The 21,725-nt window shown below is 35.7% G+C and overlaps 1 protein-coding gene across 10 annotated transcripts in view; it reads left to right on the top strand.

Annotated features, from left to right (window-relative positions):
• The first annotated feature begins 1,614 nt into the window (after nt 1–1,614).
• YTHDF3 (YTH N6-methyladenosine RNA binding protein F3) overlaps nt 1,615–21,725 on the top strand; it is a 33,880-nt gene continuing 13,769 nt past the window's right edge. The window contains exons 1-7 of one of the 10 annotated variants that reach the window (XM_074319258.1): nt 1,876–1,961; nt 2,455–2,479; nt 3,913–3,980; nt 5,860–6,004; nt 8,395–8,480; nt 16,639–18,237; nt 18,444–18,530. In XM_074319258.1, the coding sequence (XP_074175359.1) occupies nt 5,947–6,004; nt 8,395–8,480; nt 16,639–18,237; nt 18,444–18,497 (1,797 nt within the window). In that variant the 5' untranslated portion in view covers nt 1,876–1,961; nt 2,455–2,479; nt 3,913–3,980; nt 5,860–5,946 and the 3' untranslated portion in view covers nt 18,498–18,530. Of the gene's footprint in view, nt 1,962–2,082; nt 2,273–2,454; nt 2,480–3,912; nt 3,981–5,859; nt 6,005–8,394; nt 8,481–16,638; nt 18,238–18,443; nt 18,531–21,725 lie in introns of those variants that run through there. The other 9 variants (XM_074319256.1, XM_074319257.1, XM_074319259.1 and 6 more) reach the window with 9 other exon arrangements.

The following is a 21,725-nucleotide window of genomic DNA, read 5'->3' as shown; positions in this document are numbered from 1 at the left end:
CTCAATGAATGTTAAGCTATTACCACCGTTCTGGGATTTAGCAAAGGAACCAGAAACTAGCCCTGTATAGCCACTGCTTGTTGAAAGCTTACTCTGTGCCAGAAACTGTACATATCTGACCTTATTTTACTCATTAGCAAACCAAGGCTTAGAAACTTTCAGTGACTTTCCCAAAGTTATACAACTAATTCTAGCCCAGCCAGAATTAAAAATCAGATTGGATGGATTCCAAAGCCATGCTTTTTAACTTAGATAATTAAGGCTCAAAGACGATGCCTGCAAGATTTCACAAGCTTTGTTTTGTATACCATTTCCCTACTCATGTAGCAGCAAACTCTCTCAAATTGAAAAGGTCGGTATGGGAGTAGAGGATGGATAGACTGGAGAGATTAAGAGAAACAACTGAAAGTGGGGGGAGTCTTGGGAAATGGCAAGCAAGAGTGCTCAGGCTGCGTCCCTGGGAGCTATGGCAAAATGGGAGAGCTTGGGAAGCTGAGCAGACCTGAAAAACACCTCTTGGTGATTTATGAAGCAGTGAACTCTCAAGGTGACCTTCAGTCCTATTATTATTCAGTGCTTTAAAAACCTTGTTGCATTGTAAAACACAAAATTGGTCCTATAACTCAGCAATTTTATACTTTCTAAATTATCACTTAATTGATGGCTTTGGAGGAATTTGGTCATTGAAATTATTTCTTAAGAGTCCACATCACGCCTGTTAAATATGGAACCTTTGCCTTTATTGCAAAGATGTTATTTCAACAAATTTCAAAATGTTGCAAATAGTCGCTTTGGTTTTGCCTATTTGGAGAAAAGTAACTTTACCAGTTTCTATTGAAATTTTAAACCTCTCTCCTTTTAGGGCTGAAAAAACGTCCTGCAACTATGCTTCTCTTTTCCAAAGTAACTTTTTCATTCATCAAAATCAACTTAACATCTGAGGAGGGGAACACAAGTCCATGAATTGAGTGGCGAAGTTTTGCTCCACAGGTTATGGTAGAATTGTGAGTTATTCCTATCATGTTCCTGGGGTTTGGAGACACGAATACTTGCCCTCCTATTTGCTTGCAAGTGTCAATGCCCAGAGCTCCAACCCCAGCCACTTTCGCTGCACGTGCGGCCGCCCAGCAAGTCTGTCCAGAGGGCGGCTGACTCACCCAGCCGCCCACATGGCTCTGGATGGTCTCGGGGGCTCCAGTGGAGGGCAGGCCACCGCCGCTCGCTCATCCCGTGAAGGCGCCACTGCGGCATCGGCGTTCCAACTGTCTAACGTTCACGCCACCACCGGGAGGGTGCCGCCGGCCCGGCTCTACTACAATCCCCAGCCGACTCCGCCTCCCGCCGAGGCCCCATTTCCTGCCCAGAATGCCCCGGAATCTAGCTCTGGGCCGGCTTCCCGCTACCGCCTCCCGACGCGCGCCCTGCTGCCTCGGAGCCGGCCAGAAGGTAGCCACCCAAGGGACCCCAAAAGTTGGCTACGGCAGCCACACACGCGGGCTTGTCTCCTCGGCGCATGCGCTCGTGGGCAGCCGCGCGGCTCCTATTTCCGGTGACGTGGCGTGCGGGGGCGGAGCCAAGGTCTGTGGCGGGAGGGTGGGGGAGGAAGAGCGAGGTGAGCGCGGACGTCAGAGTGGAGAGCGGAAGGTCAGGAAGGCTCGGACCGGAAGTGAGACTAGGGAGTCTGTCCGCCATTGTGGACCCGAGAAGCGGAGAGCGAGAGGGGAAGAGGAGCGTGCAAGCGGAAGAGACGGGCCCCTTCCATCGACTCCCCAGCGCGAGGCCCTCTTTCTGGCTTCTCAGCGAGCAGCAGCGGCGGCGGCAGCTGGAACAGTCAACTCGGCCGAGGGCGGCAGCCAACTGCTGTGAGTGCTCGGGGAGAGGCCCAGGCGGCAGCGGCGGCGGCGGCGGCAGCAGCAGCTCTCGGGTTGCGGTGAAGAATGTCAGCCACTAGCGTGGATCAGGTGAGGGAGCCGAGGCCTCAGGCTCGGCCCAGGCCCGAGCCCCGGAGCTCCACCCTCGCGTGGGGCTTCAGCTCCTCCCCGTCGCCGCCGCTGCAGGCCCTATAACGGTGCGCCGGGCGCTAGTTGCTGCGGTCCTGCCGCCCGGCCTGGGGCGTGCGTCCTGGCCTCGGGAATCTGCGGCCGTGGCGGGAGGCCGCGGGGCCGCGGTGGGCGGGGGAAGGATTGCTCTTCAGGGCCTTAGGCCGCTTCCTGAGGGCGGCCGACTTGGGGCTGAGCTCAGGCGAGCTCGGGCGATGGACTCCGAGTGTAGGGTAGGAGGTTTAAAGACGGGGGCTAGTTGGGAAATTGGAGGCTACGGAGGATATGGTGGCTTTTAACTCCTACGCGGATGGTTTAAAATAACTTGTCTTTGATAACGCCTTTGATTATTAACACACTTTCCTTCTTTTCTTTTTTTCCTTCTCATTACGACACCTTCCGTCTTGCTACCCAGAGACCTAAAGGGCAAGGAAATAAAGGTGGGTTTGGATATTTTTATCTTATTCCCCAATGTTGGTTTCAGTGTTACTTTTTATGTGTTAGGGGCTTTTTGTTTGTTTTTGCTCTTTTGTTTTGTTTTGTTTTGTTTTGAAATGTAGGATTGAAGAAACATTCATCACAGCCAAGACAGCCAAATAAATGTTATCCAAACTTCGGAAGTTCCTTACTTTGAAGCCACTTTTGTAGAAATCAAAATGGAACAAGAAACAGTTTTCTTAGTTGTATTTCAGTTCAGGAAATATTATGACTGTAATGCCATTTCTTTAATTTTGTTATTTGTATTATGTAACTTCTGCCACAAAAATTAATATGTTAGTGTGTATATATATATGTATATATATATATATATGTAGGTAAGTGGATATTCTGTTTTACATGTCTGGGTTACACTGGAACATGCAACCATATGGTATTCCATGTTACATTAGTGAAATTCTGTTACTCACTGATTCTATTGAAGTGAGTTGCATGAGGCAGTAACACGTTAGAAACCAATACTGAACAGGCAGGTCATCTTGCTATGCAGTCCTTATTTCAGGGTGAGACTTAATTTGGTGTTTTAGAAAGGACTGAAGGGAATAATTTGTGAGGTTCCTTCCAGGATTATGTGATTTACTAGTTAGTTTTTTTTTAAAAAAAAGCACTACTGAAAGTAAAGCATTTTTTAAAATAAGTCTGTTTTGTATTTATTGATATGGAATAATATCGTCAGTCAGCTGACTAAAACATTATGGCATTGATCATGTGATATGAGTAAGTATAGAACAATAACTGCTTTCTTGGGACAGTGCCAATTAAATAACATTACAGGGAATTATATATTTATAACAGTTTGTAATGGGGGTTGAAATTAGACTTAATAGAATTATGCTTCCTGGGTTTTTTTTTTTTTTTTTTTTATTTCAGTATCAAAATATGACCTAGAAAGTAAGATCACTAGATTTTTAGATGTAATTGAATTTATTTGTGCTCTTTATAGTCTTCAAGTTTTATTTGTTATAGCAAATTTGAAAGAAATAGGTACTATATACACAGCTTAGGTAATTTTCTTTGAATTGTACAATTAATTTGAGAATTTGTACATACCAGGTATATGGTACTGTATTAGGTAACAAATGTATTGCTTTGTTTTGATTAAAGATATATTTTCTTGGAGTATAAACACTTAGAAATTTTAATTTCTAGAATTTAATTTTTAGTTAAGATTTTAATTTTAGAATTGTTTTCTATGAGGATAAACCTCAGAATTTGATACTCTTGATTTATTTTGAGTTTTTAAAAACGTATTTGTAAATTTAAAAAGAATGATCTATTTAATTTTTTGCTAGTCTTCTCATTAGGAAGTATATAGACTTGGAGATAACGTGAAATTTGTGATCATTATTGCCTAGCATAAATTATTTTATCCTAGATCTGTGGGGAGGTGGCACTTTGCAAGGCTATTTGAAATGCTAAGTGTTTTGTGTTACCTGCTTTGAGGTAAGTATGCAAGTTCTATGAAGTACTTGTTTGATCAAACAAAATAGAGCATCTATTTAGTAAGACATTAAGTTTGATTCATGACATAGTCATTTCACTTAGGTATGTCCTAGTGACATCTTTGATAATATAGATACAAATGATCTACAAACAATATTGCATATTGACCATAAATAAATATCTTTTGGTTATTAAAATTGTTTCAACCCATCAGTATCACCTTTGTTAGATGTATTTAGACACATACAAAATATTTATTTGGATAGTTCTTTATTCCAAGAAATTTATTGTTCAGTTCATAATTTCATCTATGGATTGAATGATGGACTGGGATTCCTAGGAGATCTGTGTTCCAATACTGCTTGTGGCTACTGAATTGCCAAGTGAGCTTGACACATTGTACCTTTTGGTTAAAATTCCTTCTCGATCTATAAAAGTAGTAATTCTAGTCATAAGTCCTTTGTGTGTTATGAGGATTGTTGTAATTATGATAGTCCACTGCTCTAGAAGGCATGATATTTGCTAGGTTTCTTTTCACCTTTCTCACCTCATCTATTTTTAAGGTGCAGGAAGACTATTGCCTAAGACATGGCAGTAGGGGAAAAGTATTGGCCTAAAAGTACTTTTAGGAAAAGTACTGGCCTAAAAGTATTGGTAATCATTTAAGATGCTTTAAAATAATAGATAACTACAAGTGCACAATACACATATACATTACTTATATTTTTATGCCTCTGCAGGGAGAATTACAAGGCGAAGGCAGCATCTCCAGTGAACTGATACAAGTAGCTGTGTGTGTGTTTGAGAAAAACTGCATTAGCTGACATGATTTTCAAGCTAGTGAAATTGTTTTACAGTTATTCTGTTTACTTTTGTGAAGCCGAAAGCAAAGTTATTTTTCTTGAACTACAGCCTCAGTATTCTTAAGAACATGATTATTAAACTTGAATTCAGAACTTACTAAACTTATTGAAACTACATGTCCCTGAGTTGTCCGAGTTTTGAAAGTAGAAGCCTTTTCAGTTTATATGATTTCAAAGATGCTGTATTTCTTTTCTAAATTATCTTTAGTTGATAGCATTAGCTTTACACCTGGCTTTAGTGTCTTTGATTTTCTGCTAAGTGTTTTTCTGTCTGTCCTTAATGACATAAATGCACTAAAGGAACTAAAATTTAAAAGAAATTCTATATCAATATCTTAGTAAGGCAAAAAAATGCTTTTGTAGTATAAATAATAATTTTAGGTTTACTTGTTTATACGTTTGAATTTGTTTTAATTAATCGATTGTTCCTATGTTAAGTATTAGCTTTCTTTTTATTATCCTTAGCTAAGGTAGTAATGAAAGATAGTAAAAATTTAAGGATAATTATTTACATATTGGTCCTTATTTTAAAACTGACTTTATGTCACTTTTGTTTGTTTAGAAGAAATTTTGCTTGCTGGAATAAAAGTGTACTGTTCCTTTTCCTGCAGGCACCACAGAGAACTAAGTGTCAGATCCCATACTCCCAGTAGCCTCAGGCCTTGCTACCTGCCTGCTTCCTCCTACCCCTTAAATTTATAAATAGGCAAATATATGGAAAGGAATTTATCTTTTTGCTCCTTCCCTCTCCCTTCCCCTCCCAACATAAGAGACACATTTATTGTTTGGTACAACTGCAATTTAAAATAAATTTAGCTATCTTTTAGTGTTTCAGAAAAGTAGTTGAAAATGCCTTGTATTTTGGCAATATTCTTTTGTAACCCTTCTCCCATCCCCCATCCCCGGAAATGATTGCAAAGCACTTAACTGTCATTTTAGGCTTCATTTTATTATTAATCCTTAAAACATTCCTATAAGGAGATAGAGGGTATATGGTATTGTCGCTGTTTTTGTAGGTGGGAAAACATGATGCACAGATCTGTTGACTTTCCTAACTTGATGTAGTCAGACCAGAGCAAAGAATCATCTGGCTCCTAAGGCCCATGTTCTATCTTGATTTGACTCTGCTTCATAGAGCAGAGGAAACAGGCGAAGAATCATGTAAGTCATCTGTTCTTTTTTCCCTGAAGAACTTGTACAGACTATGGAACTGGCTTTGGATTTCATTACTATTTTATGGCTTTCAGTCTCCAAGATACTAGAGTGTCATCAAGGAATGTTCAAAAACTAAAGTCTTTAAGACAGTTGAATTTCTTAAAGAAATGTATGTTTCTGAAACTCAAAGGCTAGGTTATTCAGATTCTAATTTAATGCAAATTGCTTGTCAGTATGCATACAATACTTTTAATTAAACATTTTTTTCCTTAGATTGACCTACTACTTGAGTAATCTTTTAAGACTTCAGTTATAAATGACTGTAGAGTATTAGTGTGTGTGACTGTTTTGTTCTTAGTCTCAGCTTCTTAGAAAAAGAGAATAGAACAGAGGAGGAACTAAGCAAGAGTAGTGTAATACATATTTAGATAAATTTTTAAGTGGGCACTTTTTACTGTATTAGTATGGATTAAATTTCTGAGAATCTAACGAATATAAGAAATAGATCATTGTAATTTTGAAATGGGTAGCTGTTTCAAATATGTGCCAATATGTACTAGTGTAATAGCCCATATTGTAGTGAGGAATTATTTTTGAAGAGGTAAAAGACCATTCATAACTTTGATAAAACCAGTGGTAAAGGAGAATGGGGATTTAGAATCTCTTGTGCTGATATGATTAGCCCACCAGAAATAAATAACCTGAGGTTCCCACCTCTTTATTTTAATTTCTGGTAGCTGTTAACATATTTAAATTCTGGGGAGCACTTTTGGCTCAACCATAGCCATGATGCAATCCTTTTCATATAGAGTTAAAACACCTCAGTGGAGCCAGGATCAAGTTGACCTTCAGGTTGCTTTTGTAGTCTTTAAAGAGCAATGCAGATCATAAGAGGTTTACTTTGAAGAAGTAACAGAATAGTATCATTTCTGAGGCTCATTGCTACTCAGTGGGAAGCAAAAAACTAAGGGATTTCACTTGTCTTTGCTCCCATGCTATTGTCAACTCATTACTACATTGTAGGTGATCTAAACTCAAATTAGGGAAAATAAAAATGGTTTGTGATTATAAAACTTAAATCTATTGCCCCCAACCTTAACTTGCAATACTTTGAGACATTGTAATCTTCAGATTATGAGGTTTTTTTGTTTCTAAGAGATGAGTCCACAATGGGATTTACAGATGATGTAATACAGAATTGTACACCTGAAATCTATGTAATTTTACTAACAATTGTCACCCCAATAAGTTTAAAAAATAAATTAAAAAAAAAAAGAGAGATAAGTCAACATCCATCAGAAAGGTTCAACTTTTTTAATCTCACATGTTTCAAAAGTAGTATGGAATAATATATTTACATAGACTTGCCAGCACATCAAGTTTTAGCTTTGTGAAAAAAAAAAAACTGTGGTCATAAAGTAATTTTTAGTCCTATTTGGATTTTGTAATATTTTATGTAATAATATCCAAGATTACTGCATACTGTCTGAATACTCAGATGAGGTGAGGTACGTAGGTACTGTTAAAAACCTCTTTGAACAGAGAAGTCAGAATTAGAGGCTAAGTCACTAACTAGAGATCACCCAGCTTCTCAGCGTTGGGTTTAGGATTCAAACCCAGGACCTTATTACCTCAAGTGTGCTCAAAAATACTCTGAGACAGTGTTAAGAGAATAACAACTGTATAGAGCATTTATGGAAATAGTCTCTGAACAGCTATGGCATTATAAATTATTCTGAGTGGTTTTCTTGTGTGTTGCAAAAGTAATCATGATTATCCGGTTGTCTTCAGTGTCTGAATTTTATTTGTACTTTCATGTGAAAGTCTTCATAATTTTTTGGTTAAAATTAAGGCCCTCTTTATTTAGATTTTTTCATGATTATATTTATTGTGATATTGCTTCAAAAGAATTTGTCACTTTCTTTAACTGGAGACATTTAAGATACTGTAACTTTAGTTACAAAAAAAGGTATATTTACCTTTATTGGACTAAGTAATAGCTTAACAAAGAGGACATTCAGAAATCTCTGTCTATAATATTTGAAGTGGTATTTTAGCTTCAAATAATAACAGCGAACCTAATGTTTTAATTTAACTGTTTGCTCACTACAGAGTGAAATTGGGATATTTACTTTGTTTTTGGTAATGGCAAGTGTATGTATAGTTTGTATTTCTCTAATCTTGGGCTTATCTATACAAGATTTGTAAGTCTTTGGTGGCACATAAATGTTTGTATCTAAAATTAAAGTTAATCCTTAAGAGAGTTTTTAAATGAAAAGAACAAAGAACTCAGGATGACTTTTATGAATTGGTTTGAAAAATACTGAATATGTTAGGTTATTCTGTGAGTTTCATAAAGACAATTACATGACATCTAATAAAAACATATTTTTTAGTTTCAGTACAAAACGGTTCGATTCATCAAAAAGATGCTGTAAATGATGATGATTTTGAGCCATACTTAAGCAGCCAGACAAATCAGGTAAGTCTGATGGTCCTATATTTAGGAAATTAAACTTAAATTAGTATTAATTGATTTTTCAAATACATATTTTAGTTGAATGAGACTAACCATAATAGGAGTTAATCTAGTGTGCCTGCATAATAGTGAATAGCAGTTAGGGGTTTATGGCACAGGAGAATTTAAAAATCACAGACAGTTGAAACTAGATTATGAAATATAAAGATTTGAAGATGAACATTATTTGTATGTATTACAGTTAGTTTTTCTTGAATGTTGAAAGAATTTAATCTTTTAATGTCACTGTCATATCTTCATAGCCAAAGCAAATTACAAGGTTTAGTTAGCTAGAAATTTGGGGGAGAGTACTATGTGCCTGAAATTTTTGGTTAAATGTAGTGTTCTTTATATAAGGCATTCCCATTTGAATTTCACTGATAAAGTTTTAATATAACCTGGTAAGGTAGGGAATAGATAAAGAGCATAATAAAGATTGTAAACACTTGCTTCTATATTGTAGGCATGGAGCATTCCATGAAATCAAATAGTTGGCTTTTGAGGTTGTTTTGTGTTTGAATTTTTCACAAATCTTGTGAATTTATATGCAGGAATAATTTCAGTTAAAACATTGAGAAATAAAGGGGTATTCTTTGGTACCATTTCTGTATCCATTTCTGTTTGTTAATAAAAATGTAGCTACTAGAAATAAATTTTAAAAAATAGATTTTTATTATTAACCAGTTTCTTTAGGGAGAACATTCTGGAATGAAACTGGTTTTGTTTTGCTTAAAAAAAGATATATGAAAAAAATGTACCTTGAAATTTTAACCTCTAGTTTTTTAAAACTATAAAAGAACAAATAAGGAACCAAATATTACTACAGAACTTTACAGATGTAGAGCAAATGTGAAAAAAATGTAGTTTCCAGTTTGTGTGATTTAGAATTATTTTTAGGACTGTAGAGAGCCATGGTTATGTTCCACCTGATCTATCTCTTGATGATTTCTCCTTTACCACCCTCTTCTATCTGTTGATCTACATTCTGAATATATGTTAGGAGGGAATAAATAAATGAGAGAGAAAAAAAACAGGTGATAAAATCTGTGAAAATTTGGCTACTCTTAAAAGAATGAAAGAATTCATATTTATATAATGTACTTTATTATCTCAATAAGAAATTTACTTTCCAACTAAAGGTTGTGAGAGAATTTATCATTGGAAAATAGGAGAAGATCGTTTGTTGTGAAATGTAGTGCAAGTTTTAAAAGAAACATTATTCTGTTTGTGCCCATTTAGTAACCTCAGTTAATATTCCTTATAGCAAGCAGGGTTTTCCAATTATTTTGAGAAATTCTTATATGAGGTGTAGTAGGTATTCTCCCCAAAAGGTGTTTGTGATCAGATAAGTTTGGGAAGTTTATTTGGTCTAAATAATTGAATTGTTTTTTTGCTACTTGATTTCATAGTTTATTAAAGTGTAAAATGAATTTTCTAAGACATGGATACAGTAGGCAGATCCTTTGACTTGTTCAAACTCTGTTTTCAAGGAATTGTAGTGGATTGTAAATGTTTGAGAGTTGCTACTGTAAGAATCCTCATTTTACTTGGTAGCAGATATTTTGTAATTCATTTGTCACAGGGGCTTAGAAGATTGGTAATTTGGCATTCCACAGAGGCCTGCCTAAGGGAGACTGGGGGAGGGCACCCTGGGCCCCACCCGTGCGGCAGCCAGAGCTGTGCTCTGCTTTTTATCTGTTTTATTATATATTTGGGATTTTGCATAAGATTTCATTTGTAGTACAACTTTAAAAGTGTTAGAAAATTATTTTTTAAGAGTATAAAGGCATTTACCTTAGTGAACCCAATTTTTAAATTGTGTTATGAAAGCTTCCTTATGTTTCCAAAAACATCTATAAAAGATTTGTTTAAATATGTTTAAATGGAAGGTCTTATGCTTTATATTAGTTAAATCATTTTAACTCACGATATTTGAATCAATATATTCATGTGCTTTTAAAGTTTGATACTTGCAAGGCTGTATTTTACTTCCCTTTCCTTGCAGTACTAATGAATAGGTTTTCAGCAATCTTTCTGTAATACTAAAAATAATTATCTGTAATCAAGGTACATGTTTACCTTTTAAAGAGCAGTAACACTATAGAATATTGAAAATGGTATATTGGAGAGAAAAAATGGAAATTAGCTGAAATTTGAAAGTAAGTTGTACAAGAATTTAACTTACTCATAATTACTTAGCTGAAATAGAAAAAAGAATTTAATTGACCTTTTAAAGTGAAAACTGGACTTGTGAAATATCTCAAGTAATTATTTGCATATTTAAAGTTCTGCGGCTACTCGTAGGTCATTGTACTGACCTAGCTGAAATAGTTGTTTAATTTTTAAAAATTTCGACTAAATACACAATATGACTTTAAATCCTGTCATCTGATTTTAATATTATAAATAAGAGAAATGAGTCTTTTGTCCTGAAAGGTGTTTAATGTTTTTGCTTAATTTAAATTGTTTTGTATATTTAAATCCAATTCACATCAAACCCAGGCGTATTTTAAAACAGATTGTTGGCCTTTACTTCTGTAGTAGCATATTTCTCTTATTTCGTAGTGCTCATTTTCTTAGGAAATAATTTTTACAGTAATTTTAAAAGTAAATATCTGTACTTCGGTCTTAAAATTAGTTCTTTATAGTTCCACAGAATACTCAGGTTATTAAGTTGATCAGAAAATTCAGGTTTGATTGGTACTATTAAAGATGCCATATAAATTTGAAGAATATATTGGAAAAATAAAGTTTGAGTTTGTCTGCTTGTATATATAGGGGAATAAATTCCTAGAAATGTTTATCAGGGAAGAGGTATAGAGAACAAAGAAAGTAAAATAATATGAATTTTGTTATTTTTCTGTCTGTGCTCTTAGTTAAGGTTTTCATTATCTCTGCCTGCTGGAATGATTTCCTAAGTGGTAATTCTACATTCTTACTCAGCAGTCTTCTTAAAGTCCGAGTCTGATTATGTCATTGTCATGTTAAAGAATTAACACAGCTTCACAACACTTCCTTCCCTATCTCATTTTTGGTCAACTTGCTCCTTCTAACTTACTCAGGGAAATAGGACTTATTATTGTTTTCTGAAAATAGAATTTTCTTTCATGATCTTAGTAAGTATGATTTACACGCACGCAGACACATATGTCTATCACTTCATGAAGTCTTTTCTGATTCCCCCAGTTACTTGCACCCTTCTCTTTTTACTAGAGTGTTTTGCTTTGTTTGTACTTCCATTACAATACCTATCAAATTACAGCATAAATATATTTTATTTTCCCCGCTAGACCTGTGAAGTCTTCCAGGTTCTTCACCTTTTTGTTTCCAGTGACAGGCACTTTAGTCTGGCATGTACTAGGCATTTATTAAGTATTTATTGAATAAGAAGATATAGAAGATACAGATTATCTTCTAGAATTAGGGAATGAATAACTAGTTATGGTTGGTAAAATATTCAGGTTACTTGAGTAGGATGTGTAATACATTTTTCTTATGACATTCTTATGTCAAAGTATGCATGAGTTATATGCATAGATTAGATGTGCATAAATTATACTTTCTGAAAAGTACAATAATATTTTTGAAATAGAGGAAAGTGCAAATAAGCATTAAAAGTACATACTAAACTTCACTTTTTTGTTTTTAATTCAGAAGTGAGTTCTGGAGTTTGAAGTAGTACCTCAGGTTCTTAATGGAAAACAGTTTTGTTTTACTCTGTGCAGAAATACTATTATTGGTGAATAATGCGTCAGTCTTTTATTGAACTTCTAAGACATTGCACAATATTCTTTCTTGGATATTTGTATATTTATGAAGTAAAAATAGATATTAAGTTACGATAATTGAAAGACTGTCAGAGTTGAGTTGTATTAAAATGTCCTTGGGTCAGAAGAGTGATCATGAACTTTTTCTTACTGTTCAAGTTTTCTTTGAGAGAATAGAAAAACAATTGACCTACACCACAAGCCTAAGGGATAATAATTATAAATGATTTTGAAATTCTAAGGAAGAACTGTCATTCTTCTGTATTTTAGTTTTCACATTAAAAAAAACTGAAGGTAAAAGCTTAACTGGTGTATTTCCCTATAGCACTTTGCAATTAACAAAGATTTTTTTTAAATCTTTACAATTGAATAGAGTAGTAGGTATTATCCCCATTTGAACAATGAAGAAACAGAGTTAGAGAAATGAAATGATCTGAAGAGATCACTGACGTAGAAAGTGGAAGAGTACAGAATTCAGCTCATATCCTTTCCAACTACATTACACCATGACTTTATACTCTTAAACTCTGAACTGGCTTTGAAATTATATGATGTACTTGATCATTAATTTAAATTTTAAAGAGGCAAGTTACCCTGTATTAACATAACTATTATTGGTTGAATATTTAATGTGTCCTAGGCACATTAAGTATCTTTATTGCCTTTTAATAGATGAGAACACAGTTCCAGTTGTAACTTGGCTATTGCACGTGACTGATAAGTACTTGGGCTGAGATTTGAATTTACTCATAGATGGCTCATGGCTTTACTTCAACATTATATTAAATGACCTCTTCAGGTTGTGTTTCTAAGTTTATGTTGTGGGTAAAGGGTCTGTGCATCTGTTCTCACAAGTTTATTACATCTATTGATTATTATATCCTTTTATATGTAAAATCATTTTTCCCTTCCAGTTGGTTTTTTTAATATGAGGGAAATACCAAAAATTTCATATCACTTTGGTTAAAGGTCATATATCTTTAAATAACAGTAAAATTTCACTTAACGATTTCCAAATTATGAATAAATTATCTTCAAGTGATTACATAAACTTGAAATCAATTATGTCTCATAACTAGGTTTGAAGTAACAAGTGGAAGTTTTGAGTTGTTATTTTCCATCATCAGTAAGTGGAAATTCTGTTCCTCTTCACTACCAAGGTGCATTTCTCTAATTGATATTCCACCCAGGTAGCAATTGAAAATTTATGTTAAATTTAGCAAAACGTTTAAAAATATTTCCAGTGTAATCAAAGCTCTACTGATTCAAAATGTGTTGACCATATCTTTTTTTTTAAACGTTGAAGAGTTTCCTATAACTTTGTTCTTACTAGAACCCAAACCGAAGCCTTGCCTTTTTGAAAGGCGACTGCCTAAGTTATTTTCATAGAGCTAAGGAAGAAAACATCTCATTCAGCTAAAACTACTGAAAGAATTGGGAAATAAATGGTTAGCGTTGTTTGATAAACTGGAAAAAGCAGGCCATTTATCCAACATACTAAAGGATTCTAGGTGGTAGTGATAACACTGGACAGCTCTGTAGTCAGATAGGGACAGTAACACATCCCTGTTTATTAGCGTGAGCTGTCTGTCTGATAGGCCTTTGTGATTAGTGGAGCACATTTTAAAGTAGTTTAAACTAAATGTTTTGGTAAAATTCACTAATCTAGGGGTGAAGTAGTAAAAGTCATGATTTTTTAAAATAATTGAAAAGGTACCTAATCAAAGCCTTCACACTCAAAAGGGGTTGGGCCTTTTCCTGTCCCAGACGTGACAGAATTGGCAAAAATTTTTTCCCCATTAATCTTACAGGTTGGGGCTTTCTTTTTTTAGGAATCAGTACAGATTAAATAATCAATTCAAATAGGATCGATAAACTGTGGTCCAGTGACCACATCCATTCCATAACCTGTTTTCTTTGAGAAAAACCCTTGAGTTGGCAGCCATTTAAAGGGTTGCTTTAAAAAAAAAAAAAATGTATATGTGACTGTGACCAGAGACTGTATTTGGTTTGCAAAGCTTAAAATATTTGCTCTTTGGCCCTTTAGTTTGCTGACCCCTGAATTACACTATAGATATATTAGGGTATAGATAAATTAGGAAGTTGGTGTGTAACTGTTGTGCACAATATCTGCATTTCTGATGGTGAAATAAGAATATCCAAAATAAGTTTTGAGTGTAACTTTGCAAACATTTTATTAGGAAGAATGAATTTAAACTTTCTACCTGGTCTACTTTTCCACTCCTACATCCAGATGAGGACTCACTGAGTCCCCATGTCAGTGCCAACATTCGAAGTTAAAACTGTGAAACTGATTACGTCCACATTTAGCCCAGCTCTGCTCCTTTCTTCCCCCGTGTGGAATTTATTCACTTCCCTGTGTTATGTGTCTTTTGAACTGTAGGTTTTCTTTTAGAATGAGTATCTTGTATCAGTGTTTTCCACAATTTAGGCATTTAGTAAGTGCTTAATTAGATAATAAAGTAATAAAAGGATACCTTTAGTGACTTTAAACTTTAAAAAACTTTAAAAAATCTTTTAATCCATTATATATGTTCATTTATACTGGCTGAGTATCTGTTCGTTTTATTAAGCATTTTAGAGTTTTTTTATATCACAGTGACTTCCTTGTCAGTATGAAGCACCAGGAGTACTTTTATTTTTGGCAAATAATTCAGTGATTGAAGTGTGTGTGTGTGTGTGTGTGTGTGTGTGTGTGTGTGTGTGTATCCATGGCTAGTAAAGTTTATTCATTAATTTCTTCAATAATTTTTTTCTTTGAAAACCATTGTTGGTAATTTTGAGTTTCCCTCAGGCTCCTCTTGTATTTGTATTTCAGTATAGCAGTCAGTATTTCCACTGTCGGTCTCTGTAATGGTGTCACTGCTATGGTGGTTTCAGAGATGCTCTTCATTTCCTTTATACGAATGTGAGCATCATTTGAATATATTTTCAAATATAGTTAATAATTATTCAGTATGGTTAAAGACTATTCAGCTAAATTAGTAAATGGTAACACATGTATTTCTAGGTTTGAATACAGTAAAATGTACTTAATATCAAGTGTATTTAGTCATTTTTTTTCTTTTAATAGTACTAAGTGACAGAATTGTTTTTGTTTTCAGTCCAAACTTGACTGCAAATAAACTTAGGTTATAATTATTATTGAAATGCAACCTTTGTTTGAGCCTAAGTTATTCTTATTTTAGTTATATCAGAATCATTTCAAAGACAAAAATATTAGCTTTCTCATAGACAGTGGACAGTTGTAACAGTTGCAAGATGTGTCACAAAGTTCGTAGTAATAATAAAGTATCTCAGTTTTCAATGATTGTTGGCCTTTAAAAAAATAAACTGCATTCCAGATAGTACCTGTGATGTTTTTTTGTCATAAATTTATATTGGAATACTGTCTTGAGTGGGAAGGCAGTGGCAGAATAGTCCCAAGAAAGTAACAGAGGGAAAAAAAGGGGTAAACACTTTGCTCTGGGTAGCTTAGAATATCTATATAAATTAAGTGATTATTCAGCCTTCAAAATGGTGTTGACCTTTGCAAAGGGAGTGCTAGTTGCCCTAACTAGATTTTAGCTTAATTTTGTCTCCCTGCTTATTCTACAAATTCTAAAGCTATATCCAAGGCTTTAAAAAAAATCACACCTAAATCAAAGAGTGAAACTATTGTCAGACATGTTTTTGGCATAAGAAACCAATTTTCCAAAGAAATCCTTAAAATATTTCAGTGTTTTCTTTTTCAAAATGAGCAAGCAAAACAAAACAGATTTGGAGGATGCTATAGGTATGATCTTGATTCTTTTTTTCCTTCTTGGAGTTTGAGCTTTTCTCTATTTTGTCTTAATAAAAGTACAAAATTTAAATGCTGAACTGGATTCCATAACAGATATACTATAATTTAATTTCTCTATTATTAGTGTAGTCTCCAGATTTGTATAATTTTTACATATAAATTTTTGGCTACATCAATTGCTTAAAGTAAAGATGGCTGTAAATGATCAGTTTGTGTCTTCAAAATTTATAAATCAACCTTTTGTAGGAAATGCAGTATTTTTAAATTGTGCTAGAGGGCCAGGCTCTTTAAACAAAAATAATCCCCATCTCCTTCCCCCCCACCAAAAAATAAAAACCCTGTAATTTTATAAACAATATTTTAAGTTAAAAATACCAGCAAATTTTTCTGTTGATAAAATTGGATTTGAAATTTTAATTTTGTTTATTTGGAACAGGTGGATCTATTTTTCATTTATTTAAAACTCTTTAATTTAATCTTTCAGATGTCTTTTTTTCCCCTTGCTCTTCAGAAGACATTTCGCTCCTGATTATGATCTTTTATTTTCCAGAGTAACAGCTATCCACCAATGTCAGATCCATACATGCCTAGTTACTATGCTCCATCCATTGGATTTCCATATTCTCTTGGGGAAGCAGCATGGTCCACGGCTGGAGACCAACCTATGCCATATCTGACAACCTATGGACAAATGAGTAATGGAGAACATCACTATATACCAGATGGTGTATTTGGTCAGCCTGGGGCATTAGGAAATACCCCTCCATTTCTTGGTCAGCATGGATTTAACTTTTTTCCTGGTAATGCTGATTTCTCTACATGGGGGACAAGTGGATCTCAGGGACAATCAACACAAAGTTCTGCTTATAGTAGCAGCTACGGCTACCCACCCAGTTCTCTTGGGAGAGCTATCACTGACGGACAGGCTGGATTTGGCAGTGACACTTTGAGTAAGGTGCCTGGCATTAGCAGCATTGAGCAAGGCATGACTGGACTGAAAATTGGTGGTGACCTGACGGCCGCAGTGACAAAAACTGTAGGAACAGCCTTGAGCAGCAGTGGTATGACGAGCATTGCGACCAATAGTGTGCCCCCCGTTAGCAGTGCAGCACCTAAACCAACCTCCTGGGCGGCCATTGCCAGGAAGCCTGCCAAACCTCAACCGAAACTGAAACCCAAGGGCAATGTGGGAATTGGGGGTTCTGCTGTGCCACCCCCGCCCATAAAACACAACATGAATATTGGAACTTGGGATGAAAAGGGGTCCGTGGTAAAGGCTCCGCCAACCCAACCAGTTCTGCCTCCTCAAACTATAATCCAGCAGCCTCAGCCATTAATTCAACCACCACCATTGGTGCAAAGCCAACTGCCTCAACAGCAGCCTCAGCCGCCACAACCACAGCAGCAACAAGGACCTCAGCCCCAGGCCCAGCCTCACCAAGTACAGCCCCAACAGCAGCAGCTGCAGAACCGCTGGGTGGCTCCTCGGAACAGGGGAGCCGGCTTCAACCAGAACAATGGAGCGGGCGGTGAAAACTTTGGTTTAGGTGTTGTTCCTGTCAGTGCTTCACCTTCCAGTGTAGAAGTGCATCCAGTGCTGGAAAAGCTAAAGGCCATAAACAACTACAATCCCAAAGACTTTGACTGGAACCTGAAGAATGGACGTGTGTTTATAATTAAAAGCTACTCTGAGGATGACATTCACCGTTCCATTAAGTACTCTATCTGGTGTAGTACTGAGCATGGGAACAAGCGTTTGGATGCAGCTTACCGTTCCCTGAATGGGAAAGGCCCACTCTATTTACTCTTCAGCGTGAATGGCAGTGGACATTTTTGTGGAGTGGCTGAAATGAAGTCTGTCGTGGACTATAATGCATATGCTGGTGTCTGGTCTCAGGATAAGTGGAAGGGCAAATTCGAAGTTAAATGGATCTTTGTCAAAGATGTTCCCAATAACCAATTACGGCATATTCGCTTAGAAAACAATGACAACAAACCAGTTACCAATTCAAGGGACACTCAAGAGGTACCCCTAGAAAAAGCTAAGCAAGTGCTTAAAATAATTGCTACTTTCAAGCATACCACCTCAATCTTTGATGACTTTGCACATTATGAAAAGCGTCAAGAAGAGGAGGAAGCCATGCGTAGGGTAAGAGTACAGTACTTTTTGGTGTAGGATCTTTTTATTGGGGTGGTATACATGGGTGGGCATTTAACGCCTTTTCGTATTACATTCTGAACTTAAGAACTGTACTTTGAAGAAAACCAACCACTTCGCTTAAGAAACAGAACTTTACAAACACTGGTGAAAGCCTATGATGTCTCATTTGAATCATTTCCTCTTTCTTTCCCAAGGGTAATCCTTACTCTGAATTTGCTTCCTGCCTATTCTTCATACTCCTCAGGTGATAGAGATCTTTAAGTCGTGTTCATCAAAGCTCAGTGAGTTCTGCATTTATAATTAAGCAGACTTAAGAACTGACAAGGGACTAATCACTATCTTGAACAATTTTATGGGAAAATGTGTTTGGAGTTTGAAACAGCCTTTAAATAGATGTTTGAATATTCATTTTGTATTTATGAGAAATAAAATAGATTTTTTTTCCCCTAAAACTCTTGAAGTATTTTTATAGTTGTGCGCTTAGAGCACTTGTACAAAATATACTATGGATTTGACTTTAGGAAAGCAGCTTAGAGTTGGGAAGACATAGGCTTTAGATTTAGACTGCAGAGTTTGATTTTTAATTCTGTTATTTCTCTCTCTGAGACTAAAGGGAATATATCCCAAGAAATTACTCACTGTTCATATTGGCCATATTTGATCACAAGGCACACACAGCAAGAGAGTCTAGGGAATGTTTCCTGTTTCAAACTACAAGAGAAAATTGGTGTGGGGAAGGTGCTGTTTTTAGGAGGAAAAGAAAATGGATGGAGAAGGCAACTAGTAGATATTTCCATAGACAATGCATTTAACTTTCTTTGCAGATGAAGCACGGACAAAGTTAGAACCTTCTCCAATAAATTATGTTTGTTACTATGGAAAGTTCGTACATAGAAATTAAGATAAAACAGGAACTTAAGTCTAAGTGACTATACAGCATAGTGATGCCTGTCTGTGTGTGAACATATGTATCTTGTGGCTTCTTAACCTTTGCAAAAGGGAACTGTTTCAGTTAACATTGATTCTAGACCAGTAGTTTTCAAATTTTAGGACACATAAATATCGTGGGGTGCTTCTTGAAAATGCAGGTGCTTGAGACCCACCCTAGGAGAATCTGATGTACTTGATAAGCGACTTAGTAGAGTACATTTTTAAACAAGCACTTTGGTGATTTTGCTGCTAGTGGCTGCTGAACTGAATTGTTAGAAACATTGCTTTGGAATAATACAAATGACTATTGAAGGCTCTGCTCAACCTTTTTAACTGCCATTACAAATAGTGGATCAGGAGAAATGATTTGGGGTATGGAAGGTGGGATGCAGGTGATAATTTCATTTTAGGATGTGCTGATTTTAAGATGCCTTTGAGAAATAACAGACGGTGAAATCTTGTTGATTAGGCAGTTAGATGTGGGAGCTTGTTGTTCATAAACAGTTGATTGCACAGAAGTGAGATGAGATTACTCAGGGAGAAAAAAATGCATGGCAGGGAAATACTAACTTTTCATTTTCATACCACTAAGGAGAGGTCATCCTTATATATATTACATAAAAGTATAGTTTTATATTACGGAGAAGTCTGAGGCCAGCCTAAATTTTCTTTCTTTGGAAATAGCTATTTCTATGTGCATAGAAGATTTTTCTTTATTCTTGCAATATAGGCCTGTATTTAGGATATGTACAGTGTGGTGGGTCTCTTAGAATATTCCTTAATCTTCTGTCTACAAGCCAGTTTTTGTTTTTATTTTCTTTTTTCTAATAATGTCAAAAATATGTTGAAATCTTTTGTCCTTGAGTGCCATTGGTTCTTTATTATTTTTTCTGCATTGTGAAAATCTCTCAGATTTGAATTTCCATGGTATTGATACTACCTGCTTTGTGTTGATTCTGTGATTTTGTTAGGTTTTAAGTTCTTCAGTGACAGTCCTATTTTGCTTACCTTCTCACATCTATCTCCCCTTTACATCTATCTGTTGATTGTTTTCTTACTTGAATCTCTTGATCCAGAGTCCATCTTGATTTTATTGAGCACAAAGGTTACTGTTCACAGCTTGTAGAAGCATTTTCCTATTCTGTATCCTTTTTAATTTATTTTTTTTAATTTATAGTGAAATTATAAATTTTCCTTTTGCTGCTGCTTTTTATCATAGTCCAGTGTTCCCCTCCCTCTTCCCCCTAATGCACCGATCTATTCTCAGTCTCTATAAGGCATTTTCCATAATGTCAGAGAAGTGAAATTACAGTGTGTAATCTTTTAAGACTGGCTTCTTTCACTCAGCATATCTTCACAGTTTATGTTTTTTTGTATATCAATTATTCCTTTTAATTGCTAAATACCATTTTATTGTATGGATTTACCAGTGTATCCATCCGTTGATTCTTTGAAGGACATCTGGATTTCCATTTTTTGGAGATTGTAAATAAAGCTCCTATAAATATTTGTGGACATATCCTTTTTTAAAGTTTTTTTAAATCATACAGTAAAATTCAATTTTGGGGGGGTGTACAGTTCTGTGGATTTTAACACAGTTGTAGATTTGTGTCACCACCACCACAGTTAGGAATAGTTCCGTTATCCCTACAAAACTATTCTGTACTATTCCTTTGTATTTACATCCTTCCCTAAGTCTAACCTCTGGCAGCCATGATCTGAACTCAGTTTTGTTAGTGTCCTTTCTTGTGAAAAAGTATTTTAAGACTCATTTTGGCTTTTTTTTTTTTCTGTCATCATTGAGCAAGGAAGAGGATCGATCATCCAGGTCAGGTATTTGCCCCAAAATATGGTGATTTTTTTGTTGTTGTTTTTTTGTTTTTGTTTTTTGTTCATTTGTTGTTTGGGTTTTTGCACTTTAATGCTTGATGTTAGTTGCATATTTTCTTCCTATTGCAAATGTGGAGATGGGAGAGGCATGATGTACGTTAACTTTACCAGTTAAGCAATTCATGAGCCTGTGAAGAAAGAGTAAGAAGGGAGAGCCAGTACAGTGGATACTTCAGAAGGTGAACTTTGACTTTCCTTTGAGGTTGAAACCACCATGTCAGGAAACGCTTCTCCCTGCTTATTAACTGTGTAGCATTTGGGGTATCATGTGTCCATGCTCAATTTTATTTCTGCGCTGTTACCCCTTGTCCAGGCAGAATTTGTGGATTTTCATTTGTAGCTTTCCTTTCAGACATTCTTGTATTTACACTTTGGCTTTCCAGCAAAACTGCTTTGGAGTACTCTTGACATCCCAGTGATGAAGGGTGTTCTTCCTGTCTATTCTAGGTCCTCCTTGGCTATCAAAAAGGACAAATTAATGGTGTTTTGCTATGATTCCCTTGCTATGCTTTTTTAATTTTTTAAGTAAAAGAAGTTGCAAGTCATTATTTAACATCTGTCTTGTATTACTGAAATTTCTTAAAGCGTCTGATATGTGAAGATTACATTTTCCTCAGTCCATATCATTCAGACCTTGGGTAAAATAGGGTTTTCTT

This window comes from Rhinolophus sinicus, linkage group LG14, assembly GCF_036562045.2.
Source record: "Rhinolophus sinicus isolate RSC01 linkage group LG14, ASM3656204v1, whole genome shotgun sequence".
Classification (NCBI taxonomy): Eukaryota; Metazoa; Chordata; class Mammalia; order Chiroptera; family Rhinolophidae; genus Rhinolophus; species Rhinolophus sinicus.
The sequence above is the reverse complement of the archived record's forward strand: the minus strand, read 5'-3'. Positions and strand labels throughout refer to the sequence as shown.